This window comes from Botrytis cinerea, chromosome 15 (genome assembly GCF_000143535.2).
Source record: "Botrytis cinerea B05.10 chromosome 15, complete sequence".
NCBI classification, from domain to species: Eukaryota; Fungi; Ascomycota; class Leotiomycetes; order Helotiales; family Sclerotiniaceae; genus Botrytis; species Botrytis cinerea.
The window spans coordinates 286,185-313,216 of record NC_037324.1 but is presented as its reverse complement, the minus strand read 5'-3'; the positions used below and the strand labels follow the sequence as shown (position 1 = coordinate 313,216).

General features: G+C 39.9%; 5 protein-coding genes across 6 annotated transcripts; 1 reads left to right on the top strand and 4 right to left on the bottom strand.

Moving 5' to 3' along the window:
• Positions 1–3,837: 3,837 nt before the first annotated feature.
• On the top strand, positions 3,838–6,896 carry BCIN_15g00810 (hypothetical protein). Its single transcript, XM_001553597.2, has 3 exons — positions 3,838–5,411; positions 5,461–5,834; positions 5,891–6,896. Exons 1-3 carry the CDS (start codon positions 4,922–4,924, stop codon positions 5,903–5,905), a joined length of 879 nt encoding a protein of 292 aa, XP_001553647.1. The 5' UTR covers positions 3,838–4,921; the 3' UTR covers positions 5,906–6,896.
• A 3,480-nt stretch (positions 6,897–10,376) lies between these two features.
• Positions 10,377–12,431, bottom strand: BCIN_15g00800 (hypothetical protein). 2 transcript variants are annotated; one of them, XM_024697375.1, is made up of 5 exons: positions 12,240–12,431; positions 12,005–12,131; positions 11,461–11,801; positions 10,570–10,992; positions 10,377–10,517 (listed from the first exon to the last, which is right to left on the bottom strand). In XM_024697375.1, exons 2-3 carry the CDS (start codon positions 12,111–12,113, stop codon positions 11,767–11,769), a joined length of 144 nt encoding a protein of 47 aa, XP_024553189.1. In that variant the 5' UTR covers positions 12,114–12,131; positions 12,240–12,431; the 3' UTR covers positions 10,377–10,517; positions 10,570–10,992; positions 11,461–11,766. The 2 variants fall into 2 exon arrangements, with proteins under 2 accessions (XP_024553189.1, XP_024553190.1); XM_024697374.1 differs by having other exon boundaries at positions 11,461–11,796.
• Positions 12,432–13,458: 1,027 nt separating this feature from the next.
• Positions 13,459–14,802, bottom strand: BCIN_15g00790 (hypothetical protein). The gene has a single exon (XM_001553594.2). It carries the CDS (start codon positions 14,304–14,306, stop codon positions 13,698–13,700), a length of 609 nt encoding a protein of 202 aa, XP_001553644.1. The 5' UTR covers positions 14,307–14,802; the 3' UTR covers positions 13,459–13,697.
• Positions 14,803–17,348: 2,546 nt separating this feature from the next.
• On the bottom strand, positions 17,349–19,545 carry BCIN_15g00780 (hypothetical protein). Its single transcript, XM_024697373.1, has 3 exons — positions 19,374–19,545; positions 17,632–19,322; positions 17,349–17,560 (listed from the first exon to the last, which is right to left on the bottom strand). Exon 2 carries the CDS (start codon positions 18,924–18,926, stop codon positions 17,670–17,672), a length of 1,257 nt encoding a protein of 418 aa, XP_024553188.1. The 5' UTR covers positions 18,927–19,322; positions 19,374–19,545; the 3' UTR covers positions 17,349–17,560; positions 17,632–17,669.
• A 4,431-nt stretch (positions 19,546–23,976) lies between these two features.
• Positions 23,977–26,078, bottom strand: BCIN_15g00770 (hypothetical protein). The gene is made up of 2 exons (XM_024697372.1): positions 25,700–26,078; positions 23,977–25,644 (listed from the first exon to the last, which is right to left on the bottom strand). Exons 1-2 carry the CDS (start codon positions 25,839–25,841, stop codon positions 24,176–24,178), a joined length of 1,611 nt encoding a protein of 536 aa, XP_024553187.1. The 5' UTR covers positions 25,842–26,078; the 3' UTR covers positions 23,977–24,175.
• Between the last annotated feature and the right edge of the window lie 954 nt (positions 26,079–27,032).

The window sequence follows — 27,032 nt, the reverse complement described above, 5'->3', positions numbered from 1 at the left end:
ACCAATACTTAGTACTCATCGCTTTGCTTTTGTAGACGTAAAATGATTATCGAATTTTCCACCTTTCAAGTTGACTCCCGAGGATTGAGTGCTCTGCTCTTGCCGCCTCTTTCACCTCATTTTATTATGTACAGTCACTTACTCTAGCACTAGTATATGCAAAGGCTTTTCTTATATGATCATTACCACCTTCTACTCTATTATAATAGCTATTGTAAAAGAGTAGAAGGTGGTAATGGTCACACAAGAAAAGCCTTCGCATATACCAAGCATAGAGCAAGTGGCTACACGTAGTAAAATGGGGTGAATCGCTACATCGCGACAGCGAGGTGAGGGAGACGGTATGAGCTGGGCACTCAATTCTTCAGGAGACAACTTTTGAAGGTAGAAAATTCGATGATATTTTTAGGTCTACAGAAGAGAAGCTATAAATACTAAACGTTGGTAGCACGTGACCCTGAAGTCACGTGTTTTCACTCTCACACTATTAGATTGACTATAGTATATACGAAGGCTTTTCTTATATGATCTCTATCACCTTCTACTCTTTTATAATATATTATCTTAACAAAAGATTAATATTTAGATTTAATATAACAAATATCCAAAAAAGAAGAAATTCTAATCAAAAACATCATTTTCTAATTAACATTATAGTCAATGTCAAAAGATAAAATATAATATGAAACCCTATTGAAATAATATGATAGATTTTAGATTACTAAATTTTTAATAATTTCAATCAGTTGATCTAATTGTTGTTGAATAATGTTAATTTGGAAATGTAAATTCAAGTGAAAATGAGCTACTCGGTGTTAAACTATATAATATTTTCCAGTAACTTATAAATATATTCACATGTATATATATATATATATATCCATACACACACATATTCACTCATTATATCATTGCATTACCAATACACACACACACATACATACAATATACATCTTACATCAATTTCCAACTCTCAAATTATACTTTTCCCTTTTCCCTTTTTCCAGCATGCACACACGCACTTCTCTCCAGTACATACTGGCTAGTACTTTCAAAACCCCCCTCTGCTCCTCACTCTATCTATCCTTCCATCCTTCCATTCTTCTTTCGCAGAAAAGGACATTTTCGGATTGTCCGGGATAGATATACACGCTCGTATATGTAAATACCGTGAATGAGCGCGTGAGCGAATGAGTGAGTGAGTGAGTTTGTAAGGAAATGGAAGGCTTTGGAACTTTAATTGTTGACTACGAACTACGAACTACGAACTGCGAACTGGTTACAGGATGGATTGCTGGATTAAGTTTTTTTTTTTTTGCCTTTTCTTGATCGATTGCGGAGTTTCGGTTGGGTTGGGTTGGGTTGTGTTGTGTTGTGTTGCGGTCTTGGGTTTTGGGTCCTGGTTCCGGAGGGTTTGTTTTTGATGCTGGGAGATGGATGGGTTGGGTTGGGGAGGTGAGGAGGTGGGTGATGGATTGTATGTCATATGCAGTGCAGTGTGGTGTAGTGTATATTAGTGTAGTATAGATAGGAACAGTGTGTGAACTATTGTTTGGGTATGGTGTGTATGCTGTGTGCTGTTATTATATTGATAGGTAGGTAAGTAAGTAGGAGGGAGAAGGGAGATACTCAAGCTGTCAGTTGTGTATCTAGCTGAGCTGAGCTGTGCATATAAACTTTAAGCTATTTATCTCCCTATTCAACTATTTAACTATCTACCCAGCTAGATAGGTAGGATAGAAAAGGCAAATAAAATCAAATAAAATGAAAGAGAAGAGAAACATGTAAGAAAGCGATTCAATCAGAGTAAAGCATGTATAAATTTCAAACTACAATATCCGGATTGGGAAATCAAGAAGAGGAAGGAAAAGGAATTGAAGTCAGGATTTATTCCTCTTTCAATTATTGATAAATGAGCGTAAGAGTAACGTTATGTGTACATACATATATTTGGTGATTCGACTACATGTTTATTTGCACACACACACAAATATATTCATTAATCACCTCTTTTAACAAATCAAACACTAACTCAGTCAAACTCGAAGCTATTCAGTTAGAGAAGAAATGAGGGAAAAAGACACAAGCATGGCAAGGACGTCAACATCAAATTCACATATATTTTCCAAGACGGGAATACCTACCTACTCTCTGCTAGGGTTTATCTCATCCCAAAAGAGATTGGATGGTGTGTTGGTCTTTTTATATTTATGTAGAGGGTACAGATGGAGGATTCTAAGAATACTTTGCTTTGGTGATGGGGACAGGGTACCCAGCGATCATTTCTAAAGATAAATCGAGCGATAAATCGATTGGGTATTGGGACCCTGTTTTTTTGGGGGGGGGGTTGATGGTGGTGATTCATTCTGAAGCAAATATATTATTAGATGGTGAAGAGGAGAGGGGTGAAGGGGAGTTGATTAAAAAAAGAAAAGAAAACATAAATTTATATCTTCCAGTACACGTTTGTCAAATAAGTATAGTATTTATATCATGTGAGCACAACACAGGACAGCACAGGACAGCACAGGGTAAATCATCGCGAGCAAAATTACAGCCAAAAATGATTGTCTGACAATACGGAGAATCCCAGTTCATGGTAATTTCCCATGTGCGAAACCCAGCCACGATGTCGCTTGGAAGATGAACGACCTGGGAAGATGGTTGTCGACATCCACATCTCTGCCTTGAATGACATTGGTTCTCCACTCGAGTTGAGTTGTCGTTCCAATTTTGGTGCCGTACCGTACCGGATGTACCGTGTGTACCCTTGGGAGAAGGAAGGGAGGGAGGGTTCGATTGTGAAGTGATTTGTACTGTGCTGTGCTGTGCTGTGCTGTGCTGTGCTGTGCATGACAACATAATACAATCCCACGATTTATCCCGAGAGGAAAGGGACGATACAAGCGAGTGAGTGAGCACGAAGGAAAGCAAAGCAAAACAAAGTTCACACGCGTCTTACATGTGTGACTTGGACTTCAGGGCTAACATGGGCATTGGGAAGCAGAAGGAGGAAAGGATTAGCACGCGCGAAGGGATTTCAAGTAAGGGATGGTGGTGTGAAGGTTCAAAGTTAAATCAAGGTTTGCTCTCTGTGGTTGAAGTCTCTTGGTAGGATATTGATGGGAGAGGAGGAGAGTAGAAACAACGAATATCGACCTGAAATGAGATGAAATGAAATGAAATGAATCGAATCGAATCAACGCATCTGACTAATCGTTCCTTGTGCAATTGATTCTCTCTCTCTCTCTCTCTCTCTCTCCCCAAGATATTCATTAGCTGACCGTCTGTACTGGTCGGCGTGCATCCCAAGTACCCTCTTCACCCCCTCACCACCCAAGAAGACCAGACCAAGAGACAAGAAGACTGACTGCCCTTATTATTCGTACACGGTAAAATGAAATGAGCTACACCTGCACCAATCCCATGCCATCCCGCGAATCCACTCCTGGGATCTGAGCACCCCAACTCTAAATCAATGCTCGGAGAATGCGAATGTGCTCTCTCCACTCATGCGTGGCCATTGACTGTGCAGCGAGCGAGCCACTGACATTCCTTGGGCCGTCGGGACTAGAGAGAAGAGAGGAAAGAGAGAAAAGATTCTCAGGCACATTCAGGCACATGCAGGCACATTCAGGTACTCCCGTCCATGGCACCGGAGTGCAGAACAGAGTACTTTCTTTCTTTCTTTCATTCTTCACACGGTGGATGTGCCGACAAGACCATGGCTGTTGGACGCATCTCATGGCCAAACTCCCGTCGTCCAGTCCACAATCCATACAATACAATAGAAGACAATTCAATTCAATATAATACCATAAATACCATAAATACAATGTGCAATATAATTATCTCTCCATCCACACGTGCATAAATCCATAAATCCATCCTTAGCACGCAGCGAGGCAGCTCTCTCTCTCTCTCTCTCTCTCTCTACACGCACGTACGCACATTCATGCTTACTCACTTCACACTACTAACGGTCTCTTGCTCCTTCGTACTCATCATTCTCTCCCTCCACCCACTTCCACCCTCCATCCCATCCCATCCCATCCCATCTTCATCTCCTGAATCAATCAACAAATCAACCAATCCCTTTTATATCAACGCTCTCCAGATTCCATCCCGTCCGACCGACACTTATTCCTGAGATCTTCTTCATCGTCAACGTCGTCCGCATCAATCCCCCAAAAGCCAAAAGCCAAAAAAAAATATAAAAATAAAATATTCCAACGGTCGTTTTCGATGATTTACATTCTCTTGTGTTGATTTCCTATCTCTCTCGTACTTTTTTTTTTCTTCATTCCTTCTTGTTTCTCAACATCACCCAGACATTCGTTTCCTTTCCTGCTTGCGGCCTTTTCCTACATACAACAACCTTCATTCCAGCATCGCCCGTCTTATTTTCCCTCGCAACCCTCTCCCCTCTCCCCTCGACACACCCAACACCGGACGAAACAGGAGAATTATTGGCCTGTCCGCTTTCTCTCCTTCCCTTCCTCGACGCCCGATCGAAAACAAACATCAACAGAGAGGAAAATTCAATCCAGTCATCATCAGATTTTCCAACCTCTTTCTTTTTGAATCATTCCATCACACACGTTAAAACGCTGCACCGTACCACAACACCATCTTTTCGCAATTTAACATCGGTCGTCGATTCACGCTCGTTCATTTCGACACAGCAGACTCTTCTCCGGTGGATTTGTTGTCTCACTCTCGCTGGCCATCATCCAGAGACCGACGAACGATCCAACATACGGGCTGTCGAAACCCAACCTGATACATCCATCACACGACACGAACCGTATCTCACCATCGACCCTACCTCATCGATACCGACATCGCCATCGCGACAGATCGACCGACTGATTGATTTCCATCAACATCTCACGGAATACATACTATTCATTCGTTCATCATGAAGTCGATATCTACTCTCGCTTTTATCGCTGCTGCCGCCTTGGTTGGCAATGCAATCGCTGCACCATCTCCTGACCTCATCCCTCGACAATATAAAACCCTAACATATAAAGGATGTTTCTCATCGGGCGATGGATTGACCAAAAATTCATCATATACATACAACTCTAAAGGATATTGTCAAACCCAATGTGTACCGGCCGATTACGCCGTTCAAGCAACATACAACAGCAACGAATGTTGGTGTGGTGATGATCTCCCTCCAGCAGATGATCTCGTCGATGATTCGAAATGTGATAGTCCTTGTGCTGGTATTGACACGGAAATGTGTGGTGGTACGAAACTGTATTGGTCTGTTTATCTCACGGGCACTGAAAGTTCCGCACCAAATTACGATCCATCTTCCGCTTCCGCTTCCGCTTCATCATCATCATCAGTTGCTGCTACTCAAACCACATCCATCGTACCATCTGTCGTCACAGTAGGAGGTAAGACTTTCGACATTCTTCATCATCTCTCATCTAACAATCACTTTAGGTCAAACCGTTACCGTTCAAGCATCCAACGCAGCAGCAGCATCAAGTTCAGCTTCCGCATTGGCTGAAAAGAAATCATCCGGCCCAAACAAAGCTGGCATCGTCGCAGGCGTCGTTGTCGGTGTAGTGGTTGCTGCTGCTATCGCTGGTGGTATCTTTATATTTATGCGAAACAAAAAGAGACGCGAAGTCGAAGAGGAATATAGAAGAAATGCTGCAGTCAATAACTTTGTCACTGGTGGTAAATCACCTATCAGTAGCAGTAGTGGAGGAGCTTCTTTCACCGATACCCGACTTGATCCTACTCTCGCAAACAGAAGAATGAGTGATGGTAGCATCGCTGACAATCAAGATTACTCAAGGAGAATCCTCAAGGTAAATTGATCACCTTCAATTTGATACTTGAAAAATATACTAACATTCATTTCAAGGTTACCAACGCATGAGTATAGCTACATTACACACATTGCAATCAATGTGACGAACGACGAGTTTTCAATGTTATTTAGCTCAATTTCAATCCTTTTCGGCGTTTTCGGTCCTTGACTCCCTTTCTTTTATTATTCTGTGACTACACCACACATGGTCGTTCTGCTTTGGGTATCAGTCCCTGTTTTATAAGGGTTCATGGTGTTTTATGTGTATAGGCGTGGGGTAGAATGAGCATATGAAGAACATACTCTTTCGCCAAATTAGGAGGATTGAATTTTCCAAATAGGCATCAATTCTACGATACACTTTCAAACATTTAATCAATGTTATTGAAAAAAAAAAATCAAAAATCCACACCGTCCTGTCCTTTCAACAAATTTTTTTTTTTTTCGCCTCTTCGACTTTTTAAAAAAAAAACAACTGCGGTTTTGATCTTTTATCTCCTTTTCAATGTTCTTTTTCCTTTCCTGGTTTATGCGAGATTCATACAATATACCCCACCTTACGTACTTCGCACTACACAATACACAAACGCATAGCACTAAAACTGAACTCCTTGTATTTTTGGGGGCGGGTCTATGTGAGGTAGACAGATTGAGAAGATAGGATGGAGAGGGAAGGAAGGATTGGTGTTGGTGTTAGATGGATGGTTAATTTATGGATTTGTGGTGAAATATTTGAGAAGTAGATGGGAGGGAGATTGGAGGGAGATTGAAGGGAAGGAAGTGGTGGGAAAGGAAAGGATATGGGAAAGAGGTATAGATGGTTTTACTGCAAAGTTGGGGACTGGGATTGGTTAGTGGTTGAGTGGATAATAAAAGGGTGGATCAATGGATGGGAGAGTCTTGAAGGAATTGACAGGTGTAATAATGATAGTGATGGTGATGGTAGTAAAGAGGAGAGAGAGAATTGGAGAAAGAAGAGAGCAGCAAGAGTGAGTAGAGTAGTGAGTGAATGATGGAAGCAAGTAGGAAATAGGAAGTACCTAGGTAGTGGAGTAGTATATTAAAGTCAATTGAAATGTTCCTTTTGTTTTTTATATCTTTTGTATTCTTTTTAAACTAATAGAATCAATAAATGAATGAATGAATATGAAAAGGGGAGTGAAAAGGTTAGAGGATGAAAATGAGGGATAAGATAGAGTACGCGGTGTGGAAATGAAGGTGAGAGAATGTGAGAAGAGAAGGGGAAATAATTAATGCTTTATTACTTATTATATATCGAAAGATAGCATGTATATTAGAACCGAGAACGAGAACGAGATCGAATCCAACTAACGAAAAGAGTAATCAAGTTGAATAGTTTAAATTATTCATAGATATATATATATCTCTTTCTCTCTTTCTCTCTTTCTCTCTTTCCCAGTTAGTAGAGAGCCAACCGAGACTTGGCGAGTAGGAAAAAGAATCGTGAGAATTATTAATGTTTTGAGGTTATATATATATATATATATTCTATCTAGTATTATTTATTTATTTATTTATTTATTTGCTTCTCTTTTGAATGATTGATAATTCCTGATGGTTGGGGTACCTACCTACCTACCTATCTTTTTTTTTTTTTGTGTTGTGTTTGAATGTTGTTTGTGTTTCTTGATAATTATGTAGGTACCTAGGTAGGTAGTTAGATAGTTAGATACTTGTACTTCTCAGATCTAGAGGGGATTATGTATATATATATATATATAGGTAAGTGATAGATTAGAGATTAGAGATTATAGATTATAGATTATAGATTAGGTATTTCGAGGAGTTTGGGAAAATTCATTTTGTAGTATTTGTTTTTTGTTTTTTGTTTTTTGTTTTTTGTTTTTTGTTTTTTGTTTGTAGGTATGTAGGTATGTATGTATGTGTTGTGATGTGATGTGATGGATAGGATAATTTTTTTTTTTTTTTTTTTTTTTTTTTGATTATTATTTTAGATTTAGATTTAGTATACCTAGATAGGGTGGTGGATTTTGTGTGTATGTAGGTATGTATCTCTTGGGTTTGGGGGGTTTTCTCTTTTTAGAGAGAGAGAGAGAGAGAGAGAAAGGGGGGAAGGGGGTGTGGATTTGAGATTTGAGATTTGAGATTTGAGATTTTGGGAAAGGGAAAGGGAGAAGAGGAATAGAGAAGTGTTAAGGAGAATGAATATAAGGAATGATTTATTAGTATGATGTTTTGTATTATATAATGCTAATAAAGTTAGATACAGTGGATTTTTATTCTATAGTATTGACTCAAGTATTTCATCTCAAGTTAGTAGGTAATGTAAAAGAGTAGAAGGTGGTAATGGTCATACAAGAAAAGCCTTCGCATATATCAAGTATAAAGTAAGTGGCTATATATAGTAAAATGAGGTGAATTATTATATTCTAATAGCGAAGTGAGGGAGGCGGTAAGAGTTAGGCATTCAATTTTTCAAAAGATAATTTTGGGAGATAGAAAATTTGATGATTACTTTAGTTTATAGAAGAGAAGCTATAAATACTAAATGCTGGTAATATGTGATTCTGAAGTCATGTGTTTTCAGTCTTATAGTAAAAGTTGTTGGTATTAGGACCTCAAGCTGAGTGAATAGACGATGTACTTTTTATTATTATTATCATTGTTATTATTATTATTTATAATTAAATCTCGAGCGTAGCGAGGATCGGGGGCTTGGGGGCTGGCCCCCATAAAGATTAAAGAAAGAAAAATAAAATTTCATATATCTTAAAAAAAAGAAGAAAAAAAAGCTCTTATGAATACACAGTCTGGAAAAATTCTTTTTCCCCGACGGCTAGTTATTATAGGAAGGAGATATTGATATTACTTTTGCTGGGGTTTCAAATCTATATATAGTTGAGGGTTAGGGGGTGAATTTATAGATAGATAGATAGATAGATAGATATTAGGATGGCGAGGATGAAGATAAAGATTTATTGGATGTAATAAACTTGAAGTTTGGAGTTGATAGGATGTGTTTATTTTCTTGCTTTACTTTGCTATTGTGGCTTATGGGAGAGTCTATAGGTTTGCAGTTACGAAATGTAGAGAAACGTCTTTTTGATTTTGATTTTGATATAATTTCTTCCTCGCATTCTTAAGCATAGAAGTCATGATTTGTATCTTGGGGTATCGTTATTAGATTTTTGATTATATATTGGATAGATTTTGAGATTTCGATGCCAGTTTTTGGTTAAGAAGGCGAGAAGGGGGAATAGTTTGAGGGTGGAGACCAGGAAGCTGAGAGGGACGAGGTAGCTAGTAGGAAGGAGAATTCAGGTGAGATGGTGCGGGGAATAGGGAGAGAGCAGTATGCTATATCTAAATCAACTCAAGATCTTCTCGTCCTCCCTTATAGCTGACAATCTATGCCCATACTAAAAGCCACCTGTCTCCCTATATTAGTAGTCAATCTTTCACACGAAGTGATATATCTTTTAGTTCTTCTAATTCCCCTTCTCCTCTCGACTCACAATTTTTCTCACTAAATTCGAAAACACGTCAAGGTCATTCTTCACCACCAGCTTGGAATCTCTCCTCGAACGATCTGACAGCATCATAGATTCTAAGTTATTGACAGTGATTAGATGGGATAGAGTAAAGAAGATTTTGATATGAGGTTTGAAGTAGGTGTGCTTGTAGGTATGAATTTGATTATGAAGGGGTTGGGCTAGATTGGCTGGGAAGAGTTGTTTTCTATATGGTAGATTTGGATTTGAGATGGGAAATGGACATGAGGAAAAGATATCATGGAGAGCGCTGGAGGTGGTAAAGAGTGACTGATTAGGGGAAGGTCTGTATACGAACTCTGGGTGGTGAAGTTGGGTATATTTGAGTGTTTTGAGGTATCTTGTTTCAGTGGGAAAGAATAGATGGATGGATGTGTGAACCATATTTTAGATGACCGAAGTGAGTAACAAGATAAAGAAACTTCCTAAAACTATTATAGCCGGCATTTGAATCTATAAACTTGGTGAAGAATGGACCTGGATAGGCTCTCAAAAGAACGAAGGAGAATTTGGTGGCTAATAGAAATAGAAAAGAGACACTGGTAAAGCAAAGCACGTTTGAGTCCTAGTCACAGTATTTGCGGCCCTTTAGATGCCAATATCACTTACGAGTGACTTTATAAGGAATAATGTATAGACTATCACCTCGGATAAACATCCCAATGAGCCTCTATGCAGAGGAGGTCATGCGTGAGAGGATATGAATGTTCAAAATTCTAAAATATGAAATTCTAAAGACTCAAGCCATTGAGTAGTCTTTGTACTTAGAGAATAAAATCTAAAAGACATTCAACAAGAATGACATTGCACATTAAGAAAAGTGAAATTCACTCCTATATACAGCTCGAAGAGGTGTCCTTCAGGTATACATCAGCTTACATAATTCTGGGCAAGGCAGAAGAAATTTTTGATGACCGCAGCGGTGGATATGGCTTAGAGCAAAAACTAAGGATAATTCATGGTTCATTTAAACGTCTAGCCAATACAGGAGTGAAATCTCCAGATTGTGATAAGTTCACTTATTTGTCTACTTCCATGTAAAATATAAGAAGAAGAAAAACAAATAACCCGAAGAATGACGGCGGAGAGAATCTACGTGAACCAAAGTTGTTTGGAAGAAGATGAGAGAGAAAGTAGGTAACGAATAACTAGGGAAAAATTAAACTTGAAGTCGCAGTTTGTCTTTGTTTACACTGTTACCTTCTGGTTATTTTGTGAGAAGCCTAAGATACAACCCATGATGGAGTAAAGACAAGGAAATTGGAAACAAGTACCGCCATCTTAAAAATGGAGCAGCCCAAGTTTACGAAATTTTCAAATCGTGGTTTCGACCTCATTGACTTGTTGCTGGCTTGGAATCAGAACCCTCTCGCTGGAGAAGAAATAAAATTGGGACCTCGAGGATATATCATTGTAAAACGCAAAAAGGGACTCAATTCCTGATCACCATTTGCCCCCATCATTTTTCTTCCAACCCTTTTATAAAATTGTTCGAATTTGTTGAACAGCAGAGACGTAAAAAATAGTCTGCCGTGGATTGCAGTAGATGAATGGAGGTTGCTTCGTTTATGAGGTTGAAAGTTCAAGAAATTGGGTAGAAAGTTGACGAAATAAGGTGGTTTTCTGTGCGTAGAGAGTTAGCAGAATATGTATGTAATGAGAAATAGTGGAATATTTCAAATAGGAAGGTCGGAAGTGGGAAGGAAATTAGATAGGGAGAGGACTGTGAAACGAGAAATAGAACTCAAGATCGCAGATTGCAGAGTCGTAATTAAAACCCGTGAGAAATGTGCACATTTGTGGACGAGAAGCTGAATGGTGAATACAAGACTGGCATTCTTAGCCTGACGAGAAGGAGGAAAAAAGAATGTAAAAATTTCAAGGAGACAGATCTCATATGCTGGTGGAAATATTGCAGCAATTTTCCAAATGCTGTCAGCCTTGAGTATGCGAAGAACCGTTGCGAACGTATTCTAGCGTCTATTTTGAGGAGCTTTAACTGCGACTTCTGTCCAAATACCTCCCCCTCCCCTTCCCCAGATTGTGATGCGTGAACAAGAAAAAAACTGAAAGGAACCGTAAATTTCTTACTGTTGTTCGCAGAGTCTCTCATTGTAAATCAAGACCAGGAATCCTGATGAGCACGCAGAAACACACTCTTGAAACTTTCATTCTAGATATCGACAAGAGGATAAATGTGCCTAACTCCTCCTTTGTAGATTGTATATATGTAAATTCTATTGGATTCCATCTTTTGGTTCTTGTAGCGGAGGTTAGATGTCCATTTTCTATGCTCGTATGGCCCTTCTCGCGCCATTCTCCTTTTACGTTTAGCGATATTAATTTGAAATTTCGGTTCGACGATAGGTAGTGTAGAGATTCGGCAATGGATACTGGTTATGGAATGCGATTCCATATGGAGGGTTGCTGCTCTTATGAAATTAGCATTTTGAATAGTAAACGAGAAAGGAGTAGTCGTCTGTGCGAGTGCGCAATCAGTACACGAGACCGCAGAAAGATGCTGGAATCAGATGAGTTCCAGTTCATCCACAGGCTATGCTGGAGAGTTTTGTCTGAAATGATGAAAGTCTAAGTCTGGCATAGAACTTTGCTGCTGATATGAGACGAAACTTACTGATGTACAGTTCTTGAAAGTGGTCCGGCTTACGGTAGAGAGAGATGAGTGCTGCCAAACGGTCGAGACTAGAGACAAGCAAAGCATCAAATGTGCGCCAGGGGCACATGAAAATTGTTCTTTATGTCTAGATTGGTATAGGGAAGAGATAGTTAGATGGGGTTGACACTCAGTACGGGAATGAATAATGCTAGTGCTGTGTGTACTTCTCCCTACGAGATTTGGATGTAACTACCGTGTTGATGATAAATATGAATCATAGAAGTTTTCTCATCTTATTAGTATCTTGTTGGAGTATTGAAAAAAGACATAGTAATTGTTTCTGATTTCGAACGGAGGTATCGACAGTTTAAAAGATATAAAGTAGGTATGGGTGGAAATTGTCGTGTGATTAAGGAAGGAACCCATTCTCGTTAGGACCATGTTCGACAAATTATGCTCCTACTTTCCAGACCAGTCTAAAAGCCCACCAGACCAATGCATATTTCGTGAAAGTAAGTTCATGTATTCAAAAACTAGCCATGCCGTACTTCGAGTGATTTTCAAAATGTCATAAAGTCAGAATTGCGATTCTGGCAAAATTGTCATAAGAGAACCATGGGAGCTGCGTGCGAGTAGGAAACCACCATTATTGTTCCCATCGGATATCCAGATTACAGTTCTCCCCCTCTAGTCCGAAACCTAGACCCATGCCTAGATATAGTGATCAAAGTTAAGTTACAGGCTTTAAAAACTTTCACAAACGTCGCAATATTTTCATGTCTAGCCGACAGAAATCATCCATTTTCACTCTGAATAATATGTTTCTTCTAAACTCTTAAACAGCTTCCATTTAATTTTGGAGGTAAAAACTCTCAAGAAGAGAAGACTATTAGTACGAGAGAGAATTAAATTCATTGTATCATTTTATATCATTTTCCAAAATACGGCTTGTTCTCACAAAATGTTCATATAGTCTTGATTTTGCGATTAGTTATCATGAATTTCAACACATACGAGCTTCAGAAGAGTCATCTTTATAATAATTAGGACCGTATAATTTGATTTTAAAGCCAGCCAAAGCGTTTCATTCACTACCATACATAACTAATAACTACGTTTTAAAAGAAATAAACGACAGAAGAGAAGCAACAGACATTAACTTGTACAATAGAGGCCAGCTCGTTAAGTTTGCTTTTCCATCCACTACCCATTTGAGAACAATGAGTAGCATCTTACCCTTCCTTGCTGGCAAATAAACATTCCGATTCTCACAATGTCATCTCTATAAGTTATACAACGTACATCCATATTTCCACTACACCAAAAGAAAAGCCCAAAGAAACACGGAAGATTGACGAATAAAAGAAACAAGAAAAGTAAAAATACGATAATAAAATACGCATCCAACGATCCAACCATGAATCTAGTATCTTAAACAAATTCTACATAAAAATACTGGTAGGTTGTTGATCTGAAGTCGGCTGCCTAGTCATCGATGCCCTCCTAGAAGAGGTAGATTGGAAAGTTGATGATAATTTGTCGCTCTAAGGTAGATGGTATGAATGTCGCTAATTTGCATAATCGATATCGTACGTTGCTATGCTATCCGACAACAAACTGTAGAGCTGGCGTGTACAAAAGAAAGGAGAGTGCAGTGTGCGTGGTTTGAATGATGGTTTGGCTGGCTGGGTGCGGCTGTCGAGTCTAAAAATCAAATATTTGAGGGAAAAAGGGACATATTCACTGGCGTGAATGGAACACTTCGTCGCATGACTGGCCTTAGTCTGAAAGGAGGTGCAATGTACGGAACACCTCTTTGTGGCATGGCAGGCCTTAATCTGAGAGGAGGTGCAGTGTACCCTGTCTTTTGATCCCATAGATCCAAAGTATCATATCCGCTTTCCATCCACGATCTCAACTCATGCAAGAATATCTCTGCATGGTTTCTCCTGCGAAAAATGCATGCCATTTCTCTTTTGAGTTCATTAACATTCTCACGAAGATGATATATCTTTAGAATGTCTACAATATAGTTGGGGATCTCGTTGCATACTTCCTCCAATCGCGTGATATTGCGCAGAGGAAAAGGCAAGAATGCTTTCTGAAACTCGCGGAGTGTAAAATCACGGACTCGACGTTGCAAGATTTCGCTACCGGCGATATCTTGAGGGGTGAATTTGTGAAACTCGCCACCGATAGGGTGAGATAGGAGTCGATAAGCGTATATCTTTGTGCGTTCAACATTCCGGCCCATGAAATACACATACGAAGTGCGATCCTGTTGGAAAGTTGAAGGAGTTGGTGGAGCCTGGGCCGCCATATTGATCATACCAAAATTAAGGAAGCGATTGAAAATCGTGAAATGAGCCCTACAAACGGGACATGTGCTTCTATTGCTATCCTTCCATTGATTCAAACAACAATAGTGAAAGTCTCGATGACCACAAGACGGGATTGAGGCAGTCGAGCAAACAATGATCTCGCATGTTTTGCAGTCTACATTCTCATGAGGGATGGTATTAAGTGGAGATAGACAGATTACACATTCTCTATCCATCTCGCTGGAGGCTCCGACCGATGCCATATCGAGTTGTGAATAGATTTTTGAATGGAAAAAATTTGAATCCACGCTTCTGTGGGCGTGAAACTTGATCAAAGGAAAGTAGAAGAATTTGGCGGGGAAGGTGAGTAAATATCCATAGCTTTTTAGTGTGTTACTAAAAACGTGATCTAACAGTAAGTATCTCTTGGTACCAGTTGATCACAGGTCTATCAAGTGAGACCTATTTTCCTGTCTACGGAAGAGAGCTGAAATCCAGGAAGTATTTCATCTCGACTTACTGCCTAAATAATCCCTACAAGGGCAGGAGTAATCGCATTGAAATTAAGTTGGCAGTGGATACACGAGTCAGGGGTACCAGGGGCTCCTTCCAGTATCTCTAGAATACTTTTAAGTTCAAGATGAGTTCAAATCATGAAATGAGGACTGGGGAAATGACTAAAATTCTACGCTAGTAAGTCGTAAACTGATGGACTAACACGTGATCAACTGGGAGCATTGTTTGAAGAACCTATTGTCTCAATAAACGAATTGGGAGATATGCGTGAAAGAACATGTAGAGAATCTTGCACTGAATAGGCCTCTTCTAGTATTTCTCTTGACCATTCTTGCTTTTGGCCATTCCTGAAAGGGTTGACACATACTGCCTGTAATTTGGCACACTCAGAAAGATGAGAAATTAAGCAATGAGCTCTACAGCAGGCTTCTTTTAAGTCTTGAGAGGTATCACTGGTTGAGTACATCTCAATGACGATCATAAATCAAGATCCAATGAAAAGGATACCGTGTCAAGCCCATTGTCGTAAACCGATCGTGCTTGGATTCTATCATAGGTAGTTATCGATAGGGATCACGTTTATTTACTGGAATGCATGTTGACCAATTTTAGACCCACTTATGTACAATTAGGGGGTCAAACTCCGCTTAGCTAGGGATGAAGTAGAACACAGCAAAATCTTGTAGCACCAGCCCTATATAGATCATACCATGTACCCGAAGCTAGGCCGATATAGAAGAATTTTGTGTTATTGATACTTTCATTCTTATGATATGACTTTCATCACATAAATAGAAACATTACCATCTTAAATCCTCTGACGGGAACATCTATCAATATTGTCACTTCTACATATTACACATGAAATATTTTTGAGTTACTGCGACGATGCCCTCAAATAAAAGATTATTGAGAAGAAGTGCTTCCGCACCGGATGTTCCCGCAGCACCAAGTCTAAGTAATACTATAGAAAGTGTTTACACCATTTGATCGGCGGAATAGACGTAGACTACCAGCATCACATAGTATTTATCAGTGCTTTGTTTATCATTTAGTTCGGATCTAGCCATAGCAAATCAAGGTTTGCCATGAAGAGTCAAAAAATAATATCATATACACTCAGGCATTTCTTAGTCCATTTCCACCAGCTATGACTTCTTTGTAAATCAGCCTACTCGCTTTGGGTAATTAAAGCTGGGATTCTAGTACTGATATAGACAAGATCCCCATATTTTCAGTATAGAGTTAGAGTTAGTGCCATTCTTAGTGCAATCATCGTCTTTTCCAAAGCAAGAAAACTTCAGGATGGAAGAAGAAGGAGCTAGCACCAATAGGGTATATAAGCTCTAATGTAATCGAGATTCATGCCCAACAGGGGCATGATGGCTTAATGGTAGCCACAGTGCCACTGCCGAAATCTTAATCAACACTCTTAAATCCCAAAACAATCTGGGCCCTTGTATCTGAATTATTACTACTATTATCTGGGGACTTCTGACAGAATCCTCGAGTCACGAAAGTTAGACGCGATGCAGTCCACCCAGATTGTTCTCAGCCGCGATGGATGGATAATAGCAAATGGTATTTAGATAGCTACTTTATCAGTCCTTCGACCTTGTAAACAGTTCTCTTGTATATTTCGCACGTGTAAATAAAAATTTAAGTCAACATTCTCACGATAGATATTCATTTTGATAATAGGAAAATTCAAGATTCCTGTACCACACCACCTACCTGCCTAGCTAGGGGACTTTGCACTATAGTTTGCTTCGCTCCTAAGAAAAGGTGGCAATAGAACCTAGAATTATTCAAGATGGAAATCCTCTTTGGTCATTTCTTTTAACTTCCTGAAGCTGGATTCCCATAGATTGCACTTCATCTCCAAATTTCTTCTGTAGGGTGTAAAACTTTTGTTTCTTTCTAATTTGAGACAGTTAATCATCGGTTGAGGTAATTTTGCGCGAAGAAAAGTCTTCTGGAACACAAAATTAGTTCCTTAAAATGGTTTAGTACACATGAAGCGCGGAACTGGAGAAGTGCTTGTCGACGGAATTCATGGTCACGATTCACAAAACATATATTGAAATGCGCGAGTACGAGGGTATCTGTCCATCTTCTACACTCTATGTAATGAATTTAATCATCAGCTACATGCGACAATCAAGAATCTTCTCCCTATAAACTCCAACCAGAAAATTGAAAGCTCTACTAGGATTAGAACACTAACTATTTCTTCTCTTGTCTTGACTGGAAGGAAGAAAGATGAACCGAAGGCTAAGCACCTTTGCGCTTCATGATTCAAGGCGTTCTGTCTTGAGGAAGCTCTCGTCACAATGTGTAAAATTGATATTTTGAGTATGTGGCTTTTGAATCCATTTCTTACACGATCAACTTCTATCTCCATTACTGGCTGGCATGATGTAGAAAAGATCTTTAATTTTTTGACTAGACAAACTACAGAAGCACAAGTGAACAAACCCAAATTTACATACAATTCTAGCATACAAAACCAACACTATATCTCATGATTTCAAAATTGCTATTCCCCAGATTACAACAAGAGCTGTACTTCCGGGGAAAAAACAATGCGAAATAACTTTTAATAATACTGGCTGTACAAAGTTGAAACCTTTTACCGCTCACCCACCAGAATGTCAAGTGGCAAGAAATTTATGCCATCATAATATATGGTGTGCCATTCCCAAAACTCCTTTGTATAATATAATGTGTTGCTATCCTATGAAAACACGAAAATTTAGCTTACATGTGACAACATTAAAATTTCATGATCAGTGATTAGGTACTTACTCGAGAAGCTTTCTGCTGAATCTACACAGCCAAATTTCTCATCTGATGTCCTGCTCTTTCTCCCAGTCGAGTCCCTTGGAAGATTTCTTGGAAGATTGTCTCACGGATTGAGAAATTTTATTAATCCTGCGAGAAAGCTTTTTGCGAAGACCGAGTTTTTTAGGCGAGGCATCGGCATTATCATGAGTCTTGCAATCCTCTACATTGTCAGAAGCGACTAATGTAGCATTCGACTGCTCTACATCAGCCAACATCACTTGAAGATTGGACTCTTCATGGTGAACGGAACGCAACCGGGAAAGAAAAGATCTAGCTCGTAGCTTCCGAAATCTTATCCGAGAGAGAAAGCCGCGGTATCTTTTGTTTTGGAGAAGTTCTAGAACCGCTACATCTTGCATGACGGTGCATCTTGTGTTACAGTTGCTAGGGATCAGGTCATTCTGCAAAGAGGCAGAAGAAGGAAGTAGTATGACCGATCTAGACACATGTTCTAAATGCACAACGGAAGAAAGTGTAGTTGCCTGTGGCAGATTCTGATCAACTGAATGCGCAGCAGACTCTTCCGCGGTCGCGGGGAGAATAGCACCATAAGGCTGTGCATTATTGGAGCTCCAAATGCTTTGAAAACTCTGTCCGGTGTAAGCAAAATTTGGTCCTGATGATCGTATAAGACTAGGTCTAGAGGGTCTTGCTGGTGGAGGTGCTACAATGTTGGAGTCGTATGGCTCCTCTTCAGGATATGTCACGGCGCGATCCCATTCTTCCAAAGTCTGACAGAAGCTTGTCAAGAACGCACGGGCCGTATGCAAGAACAAATTGGTATATGCACCCAGAATACCTTTCACTATGTGTACCGCATAGTCTTTTCTCTTCTTCTGTTCCTCAGTATTCTTCTCCATCTGCAACGTAGTTATAACAATATTTTCGAATAAATGCATGTGATCAGGCTCTATTGTGATCCGATTTAATGCTCGAACTTCGCGTTGTATCCAAGCACGCATGCGATCCTTAGCATTAGGATCATATCTAAAAATTTGCTTGCAGATTTCTATAGAGTCAAGGGCTCGCCCTGAGCGACCGGAGTCACAGTATAGGTCTGTTTCGTAAACCAATCGCCGGACGGCGATAAGATCCACAGGAGAAGAAAAATTGCTTCTAGATTGACTGTCTTGGACTGAGGATTGATGCATCCGTTGGTATATCCCCCGATTTTCGATACATAATTTGACGTATATAAGCTCGAGTGGCTTATCGACAAAACGACCTTCAAAAGGAGTCATGCGACGAAGCTTCATACTGTCTGTCTTGCACTTATGGCATTTGGGATCTTTATAAAAATCCTCGTTTATACAGCCAAGATGAAAAGTGCAATTGCATGGGTGCAATACGACAAATTTTTGAGCTCTATGAATGTTCCAATCGCATTCCTGACATGTTGTGTCTTCATCCGAGCTTTCTCCATCCGAGCTTTCCTCATCTGTCGGCACATCATCCTCAGCAGGAACGGAAGGACTTCTTTCGTTGGAAGAAGTCTTTTCAACGAAGAAAAACTTATGTTTATGATTTTTTAAGTTGGCTTGGATGAGAGCTCCATGATCTATCCTTGGCAATGAGGTACGAGGTACAGCTACATTGTTATTGGTGAAGGGGTGATTCATTGCGAGCGGTTCTTGGGTATGTCTTTAAACTTTCTAAGAAATTATTAGCACCATGCGCGATCAATCTTTAAATTTTCTACTTACAGGTACTCGTTCTTGCGATTGGTTTTTTTTGGTATTTGCGTGCAAACAGAATGCTGAAGTTAAGGTGGAGAGGTAAGTGCCGCTGATGAGAGGGAAACAAACAGTGGGTGTGAATGATAATGATATGAAGATATCTCAATTGGGGATTGAAGGAGAATAGAATGGTAGATTCAAATAGCAATTGATATTAAAGAGTTTGGATTTTTGTCGGGAGGATACTAAATCAAGAGATCCGGATAGATGTCGGTTCTTATAGGCGAGCTAAGCTATTGGTTTGTCGGAAATCCCTCACAAACTTCAAAGAAATGTTATTGAATTGTGCGGATATTGTGCTAGATTTGGAAGAAGACTTGATTTAATAGAACGAATACATTGAGGTATGAAAATGTGCTAGTTTATCCTAGAAGTGTGAGGGTCCACTTGATATGTGCGGAACTCAAGTTTCCCTTCTCGGGACAATGGGAACGATCTCCTGATCCTACCTACTATAAAAGTGATAAGATCCGTACCTGGAAATTGGGCACATGCGTGTTTGTGAAGGATGCTTTAGAGGGGAGCTGGACTGAAAAGTTAGTAGTACTTAATAAAGTAGGTCTGAATGCTTCTGGGAGAATGATCTCTTTCAATACTAATTTAGTCTATATTCTTCAATTATATTCTTTTCCCATAATAATATATCCATATGAAACTAAATAAACTAGGTCTTTCAATATATATCTTAGATTCCTGGCATTCGATAGGTGGAAGAGAATTAAATTTACGTGTATAATCTACTCAATTAGTGTGTGTGTTTTACTCACCTACAGAATAAGTCAACTTTTCATCACCAAGAGAAAAATAGATTTTATTGTAATGGACATGGTTACCATTGGACCAGCCATACCCCTTAGGTCTCTGGCATCAAACTAATTACATGTTATATCCCCTCTTCAGGCTAGCACCTTCTCTAAGTGACATTAAATGGCAAGGATCAATATTATTTCAATGTGTCCCTCCCGGCTTTTTGAACGGAGATAAATAACAGAGGTATTGGATACCACATAGAATAGCTCACCCCTCATATGGATCGGGGACAGATTATTGCTGTCTCGATTGGCTTATACACAAGTGAACAAAAATTGAGTGGACATCAACATTGAAGTCGGATTGAGGAAAATGGCCGTGCACATTAGCGGCTATTCGGTTATGCAGGGGAAACGACGTCTAATTCATATCGTAATCGTCAAATAACATTGCAAACAAACATGATTTGTTTTATCAAGCTAAGGGTGTATTAATATAATGGCAATACTCACTGCTTGGATAATTCTTGGAATATTTGTAATCGGAGGCTAGGTATTGTTCAATCAGCTTCTGCATCGACAGAAGTTGGCAAGCTGACCCGAATAGCGTTTTCCATCAATGGCGGGATCTACTGCCAAGTGTCAGATCTGCGCCCTATTATCATTCCAGCAAGGAGATTCGCTAACCAGTGCTTCGGGAATAGGCGATCATCGGTAATTACCCAAGCTTGAGTTAGATTGTGGATAAGTGTGAATGCCCCCAGCGTAACGATTCGCTGATCATATATAATCAAGTCATAGATTATCAACTTTGAATAAATCGTCATGACTCTACTAAGCTTGTGACTCGGTATAAAAGATATGATCCCTCAATATACATATCGTTCCCAAGTGACTCTTAAGAAATTTCCCAGATCAGATTTCATCAATTTTCTTGCTGGGATACAAATGCTCCAGAAGATAATTTTATGACACATTTTTGTCCTCAATTCATCCATCACACTCTTCAATTTACTTTTACCGTTAGCCTGCTCCTTCGATTACTAGGAATCAATTCCATTGATTTTAATGTGTGCCTGTGGGTCTAGGGCATGAATAACCTACCGACAAACGATCTTCAGAATGCATTCTCGAAAGCAGCGAAGACTAGATCGACATGGGGTTAGAAGTCTCTATACTGAGTGGTTATCTCAAGATACTTATTAGTTCCGCACCCATAAAGGAATCCACAAGCGATCAATCACGCCATATTTGAGTCAAGCCAAAGAGGTAGACTTCTAAAAGCAAGAAAGTCAAAAACTGGGTTTTTCTTGTGACAGAGTAAGGCGAAAAAATCTACAGGATAGGCTCGTCATTAGCTTGAAAAACGGTTATTCATCGCAACTAGTAATGTTTTGGTGCTATTCAATATTGGGGATAAACCCGGTAATTGCATTCTCCTGGCTCTCAATAGACAGAAAGTTGGTAGCATTTTGTGTTTTGAATACTGCGAAAATAAATCACAAGATGGTATGTATCAAGCTTTGCCACTCGCAATCATTACCGTGTTTTTTCGTGCGAAGCTGTAAGATGCAAAAGTCAACATTGATATAAGAACAGTCAAAGATGAACGAAGTACAAGGCATAATGATCAGGAACGATTCTCCACCAATTTCATTCCCCTCCACCCCTTCCTCGCAAACGAATGAGAACCACCCGTCTATATATCTCCGGTCAAGACAGGTCTAACCAAAGGACTACTCCTGCCTTGCGATTTCAAGGGATAAACCTAACTCGTACATTCAGAAATAATAAAACACCAATGCCCCAAGTATCACTCCTTGAAAACACAATCTACTTGTGCAGCCATAAAGTAAGAAAGTTCGAAACTAGGTGCACATACCACAAGATTATAAATTATCCAAAGCGTTTCTTGACATTTTTTCTGAGCGGCAAAGTCGCATGCTCTCTAGCAGTCTGAGTGTAAGAGATAGCTTTGTGGATCTCCATGACTTCTCGCCAAGAAATTCTTGGACGCACAGTCAGTTGATTTTGATTGGTACGAAATTCCAAATAGAAAGAGTCTAGTAGCCGATTCTGTTAGCTCTTTCACAGATTGTCTGAATTGTTTTCTACCTGCTCAACTTTAGATCATAATCGTACGGGAAGGGAGCCTGTGGTACAACTAGATACAGAGATCGAATGCTGGGGAAAATAAAGTTTGAAACGAAGAGACGCAATCAGGACGTCACTCCATGCATTTTCAAAATCTTGGGTATGAAGGCTGTGTATTTATTAGTATTCAGAATTCTTTACTGCGATTATTGGAAGTTGCTACTGCTTGAAATGCCTCGTAAATTCATAACCATGAGATGGATATATACTCTATGTCCACTACACAGGTGTAAATGACTATTGCTTCAAGTAATCTGGAATTTACAATTATTACAACAAAGACTTCATCAAACCCATCTACGACTCATAATTATCACGAATGCTACGTGGATCATATAATAACAAGCCTTATCTTGCAAATTATTGGAAAGTTTGAAAGGTGTGAATAGTGACATATCAATAAAAGTGCTTACTTACCGGTAAACAAGTTGGTAAAGACTTACACCTCCCAAACTCCGGTTTGGCGGAAACGAAAGAAGATCGAAGGTACATGATAAGGTTCAAGGTAAGAGAAAGCAAGAACTGACGTGATAAGTGAGAAAACATGAATTGCGGATGAAATGCAAGTTAGTTAAAAGGCCTATGATGGATCTCCCCAATCAAGTTTTTGCAAGGACCATTCGTCAGATTTCACCATTCCCTGAAAATATGCGATACATTCCATGTTCTGCTGAGCTGCCAATTGATGAAGTGATAAGTTATTAGCGTGGAATTGTGATCATCTATGATATTTTGAGAGCGGTTCGAAAGAAAAGTTAGGAGAATAAAGGAAATGTTTGAAGATACTGGATCTCATTTACTGATTGGATACAAGGATGAATGGGTGCAGGGAGAGGCATTAATGCCAAGTTACTATTAATCTTATTGCGTATGTATGGTGTTCTTTTCTGGACAAAGTAACTTTCTAATCAAAAAGAGAGACTGAGGATGCGATGGGTTAGCAAGCGCTTTCGCTCGCCCGCATCGACAAACGCGATGGAACTCGAAGTCAGCTAGGTATGTCTCACTTGTGAGTCATGTATGTTACGTTGGACAGTCAACAATTATGTTTATTCTTTGTTGTCATCGTCGCTCAAAAATGACAATGATATATGTAAGTCAAAAGCTAACTAATTTAATGCTTACATTGGCGAATTATGTACAATTACCAAGATGGGTATCCGGATTATCCCCACTTCTTAGATTAAGATACAGAATTCCAAATCATGTCCACATCTCCCCCGTCGTACCATATGTAATGGTGACGTGAGATCCAGTCACCAGAACCAATCTGGCATCGTGAAATCCGGTGAGCCTAGAGATCAGAGCATGGACTAGAAGTAAAAAACTTGGAAGGGGTAATGGAGAAAACATTAGACGGGAACTCACTTATTAGATATGGTCAGACAAACGATAAATGAAATGTGGAGAGGGTAGAGGATAAAGGATACCAGAAGAGTGAAGAAATGATGGGGTGCATGGTCCGTGGTATTGTGAGGGACCCCCTACTTAGTTGTTGAAAGAGGATTTTATACGAGATGGCAAGACTGGATGATAAATTGGTAAGTCCATTTTACATGCACAGTATCTTACATATAACGTAACTGCACTCCACTCGTATTTACTGCCAAACTAATGTTAGAATATCAGAGGCATATATCCAGGAGGAGAGGAGGTTCAAGCTAAGTGCGTGTACATGTGTGTGTTATGTATTTATTGGGTATTCTTAAAGCAACTCAGATCTAAACTTCACAGTATCTCTTGGTATTTCCAAGTGTATAGCAATACATGTATTTCTTCACAAACAATATGTGCAGCTCAAATTCCGCACTCCCTGGCACATCCCCTTTGCGTTCCTTCCCGAGTCTCGCTCTCAAGTTGCAGCCCTTACTTTCTCCTCCTGAATCTACTGCCAACTCCTGGTCCACCCTTCGCTCCACTGTTCCTCAGCTTCAGCCTCTTGTAATTCTGTAGACTACCTGCCGTAGCTTTGATTTTCCTGGCAGCCTTCTTGACCTTCCCTTCCTTGTTAGCCTCCCGATTCTTCTTTTTCGTCTTATCTTGATCTGGCCTCCTATACCGTGTTCCTCCTTCTGAAGCTGTGTATTCGGAAGCGGAATCGGAGTCGAAGTTTCGACCGTCGAGTGGAAATTCGTCAGGTTGTGGGAATTCGTCATCGTCAGGTGGAGGAAACTCATCATCAATTTGAGTTTCGGGTATAGTTTCGAGTCGATTGCGAGGAAGCGCGAGTTCGTCTTCACTTTCTGAGACATTGTGGTGATTTGTAGATGCCAAGGGCTCAGAAGGTTTGCTACGATTCGGCTTGAGATTTACCCGACGGGTAGTACGCTTTTGACCTCTCTTCTTGTATGTTCTTGTAGATGCCTCTGTCGCTTCTTCGGGCTCGGAGTCGTACATAGCTTCATCGTCGAAACCACCGAGTAATTCTTGCGGTTGTCTCTCTTGAACCAGGATTGTGTCTTCTGGAAGGGGCTCTTCCGTCGGAGGTTTTGACGATGAGGCAGCTGTGAAACTAATTGGTTGAGGGGTTGATTGTGGTTTTAATTTTGGTTTTGATGTGGGCTTGGACGGGTTGGACATCTCGGCTTCCATTTCACGAAGAGCCTCTAAATCATCCTCTGCAGCATCTTCTTCCATTTTCCGGAGACCAGCAAGCATACTGCTTAGACTTTTGATCATTGGTTTTCGAGGACCCCTAATTATTTCTGGAGAATCGGGTGGGCCTTCTTCATTTTCATCGAGAGCCGGCATTCGTATTCGTTGGCTATCTCTTCTCAAAAATGATGGTGTACTAAAATGTAGCTTTGATACTGACGAAGGTGTCGTTGATCCTTGACCACTGGCAATCTTATTCTTCAAAGGCGTACTGAATAACAAGGTCCTTCTTGATGAGGGCGTGTTGCTGTGCATAATTGCTCTTGAGCTCACTGGAGTTGTTCCATGTCCATGCCTTCGAGGAGTTGCTTCTATGCCGGCTGTTCTTCCTAATACCCCAGGAGCAGTGGAAGGAGAATCTGCGGCACTGTCTGGATCCAAGTCAAACAACCCAAGAACCTGTCCATCCTTTTGTGGTGTTGGTCCAATTGCGGTTTTCTTCGAAGGTGTAGCAAAAAGATTTCTCATAACTGAAGGTGAGTGATAAGGGTCGACATCCCATGGTAGTATTGTATTCTTCGAGGGTGTTCTATCGACATGCGCCCGCTTTTGAGGTGTTTCATCATGATTTTCTTCGTGTCTTCTCTTTCGGGGTGTTGGTTTGGGAGCTGGTGGAGGTATATGCGAAATCTTTCCAGAGAGTATATCGCGCACTCTGTTAAATTCCTTATATTTCGAGGCTGAAGACATGTAAGTATAATTAATCGGCAGAATGCGCAAATGTAGAATCTATACCAATATCCGGATTCGCTTTGATATCCTCCCTCGAGGCTTTGCGGCCTTCATTGTTGTTCTGAAAATCCTTTTCCCATACTTTCAATTCGACTCGCAGAACCTTTGAGCGCTCCTCGAAAGACTTTCTCTCCCCCTCGTCCATACTGCAAATCGGCGCAGTCAAATCTCCTGGTTGACTCGCTGAATATTATCTAGAAACGCGGGTAAAGAAATCGTGCTATCGCGTAGGAAAATACTTTATTGTAAGATTTCTGTCTTGGAATGATGACTGGTAATCAATAAATAGAGTATGAAATATGGTCGTCAAAGTCATAAGGTCATAAAATTCATAACATTAATTTTATATCATTTATCAATGACATCGTTGATATTTTATGTCGTGGGCAGACGCGCCGGACCCTTGCAGACCCGCGATTTAACAGGGATTGTATCCCCGGCTGCTTTCTGCCGCACCTTATCAGGGCGGTCAGCATGCCTCGTTTAATCATTCGATCTGATAGGAGGTAATGCTTATTAATCCAAATGCTCACTGCAACCCCTAGGTATGTAAAACAACGTACATTGATGTGCAGTATGTGAATGGCAAAGCTGTACTAGATCTTCTGATTATTATTGTCCTGAAATCTTGTGGTACTGTAGATACTAAGTTTTTTTTTAGGAACTCCACTGCTGATAGCACGGTTGATGTACCGGTACTCGAAAATCACTTTGCGCGTAAGACAATACGACCATTCAATGGCTAATACTGGAGTTTATCAAGGGTGGCAAGTTCTCATAGAGTTTTTATTGGACTTAAGAGCAATCCTTTTAATCTTACTCACTTATTACATATCAAAGCTTCCGAGATTTAGAGGAGAAAGGCAGAAGAGATGAAATCAACAAAATAATAGTTCTTGATGAATTTTCTCCATATGAAATGGATATATGAACATTGATAATTGATGTTGTCGATACTTCAATAATAGAGATGCCTGTCCTTGTGGGTTATTAGTGTCGTTCGGAAAACCATTTCGCTGGTGATCATTCCACAAACCCTATCATTAACATGCAAAGCTTTCCCATTCTTTACCCACCACTTTATTTAAAGTTAAACTAGTTTATGCTTGATTCCTTGTATACCGTTCCCTAGCTCCCAAGATCCAGTGGCCGATGATGACTGTACATTGATGTTTATTTAGGTCGCAAAGAGATCATCAGCTACCTAGGATTCGATTTTAACTTGTGTAGATCCGTTAGTTAATATGAGTGCAGCTTAACTTGAATATGTTATGATAGTTACATTACCAAGATAGGAAATTAGCTGGATTATTAGCTATTACGTCCATATATCTTT

Coding starts and splice junctions, on each gene's coding strand:
- BCIN_15g00810 (XM_001553597.2), top strand. CDS start 4,922: ATGAAGTCGATATCTACTCTCGCTTTTATCGCTGCTGCCGCCTTGGTT. Junction 5,412..5,460: donor ATCTGTCGTCACAGTAGGAG/GTAAGACTTTCG, acceptor CAATCACTTTAG/GTCAAACCGTTACCGTTCAA.
- BCIN_15g00800 (XM_024697374.1), bottom strand. CDS start 12,113: ATGTGCCCCTGGCGCACATTTGATGCTTTGCTTGTCTCTAGTCTCGAC. Junction 11,797..12,004: donor CTTTCAAGAACTGTACATCA/GTAAGTTTCGTC, acceptor TCATAAGAGCAG/CAACCCTCCATATGGAATCG.
- BCIN_15g00790 (XM_001553594.2), bottom strand. CDS start 14,306: ATGGCGGCCCAGGCTCCACCAACTCCTTCAACTTTCCAACAGGATCGC.
- BCIN_15g00780 (XM_024697373.1), bottom strand. CDS start 18,926: ATGAAGCTTCGTCGCATGACTCCTTTTGAAGGTCGTTTTGTCGATAAG.
- BCIN_15g00770 (XM_024697372.1), bottom strand. CDS start 25,841: ATGGACGAGGGGGAGAGAAAGTCTTTCGAGGAGCGCTCAAAGGTTCTG. Junction 25,645..25,699: donor CAAAGCGAATCCGGATATTG/GTATAGATTCTA, acceptor ACATGTCTTCAG/CCTCGAAATATAAGGAATTT.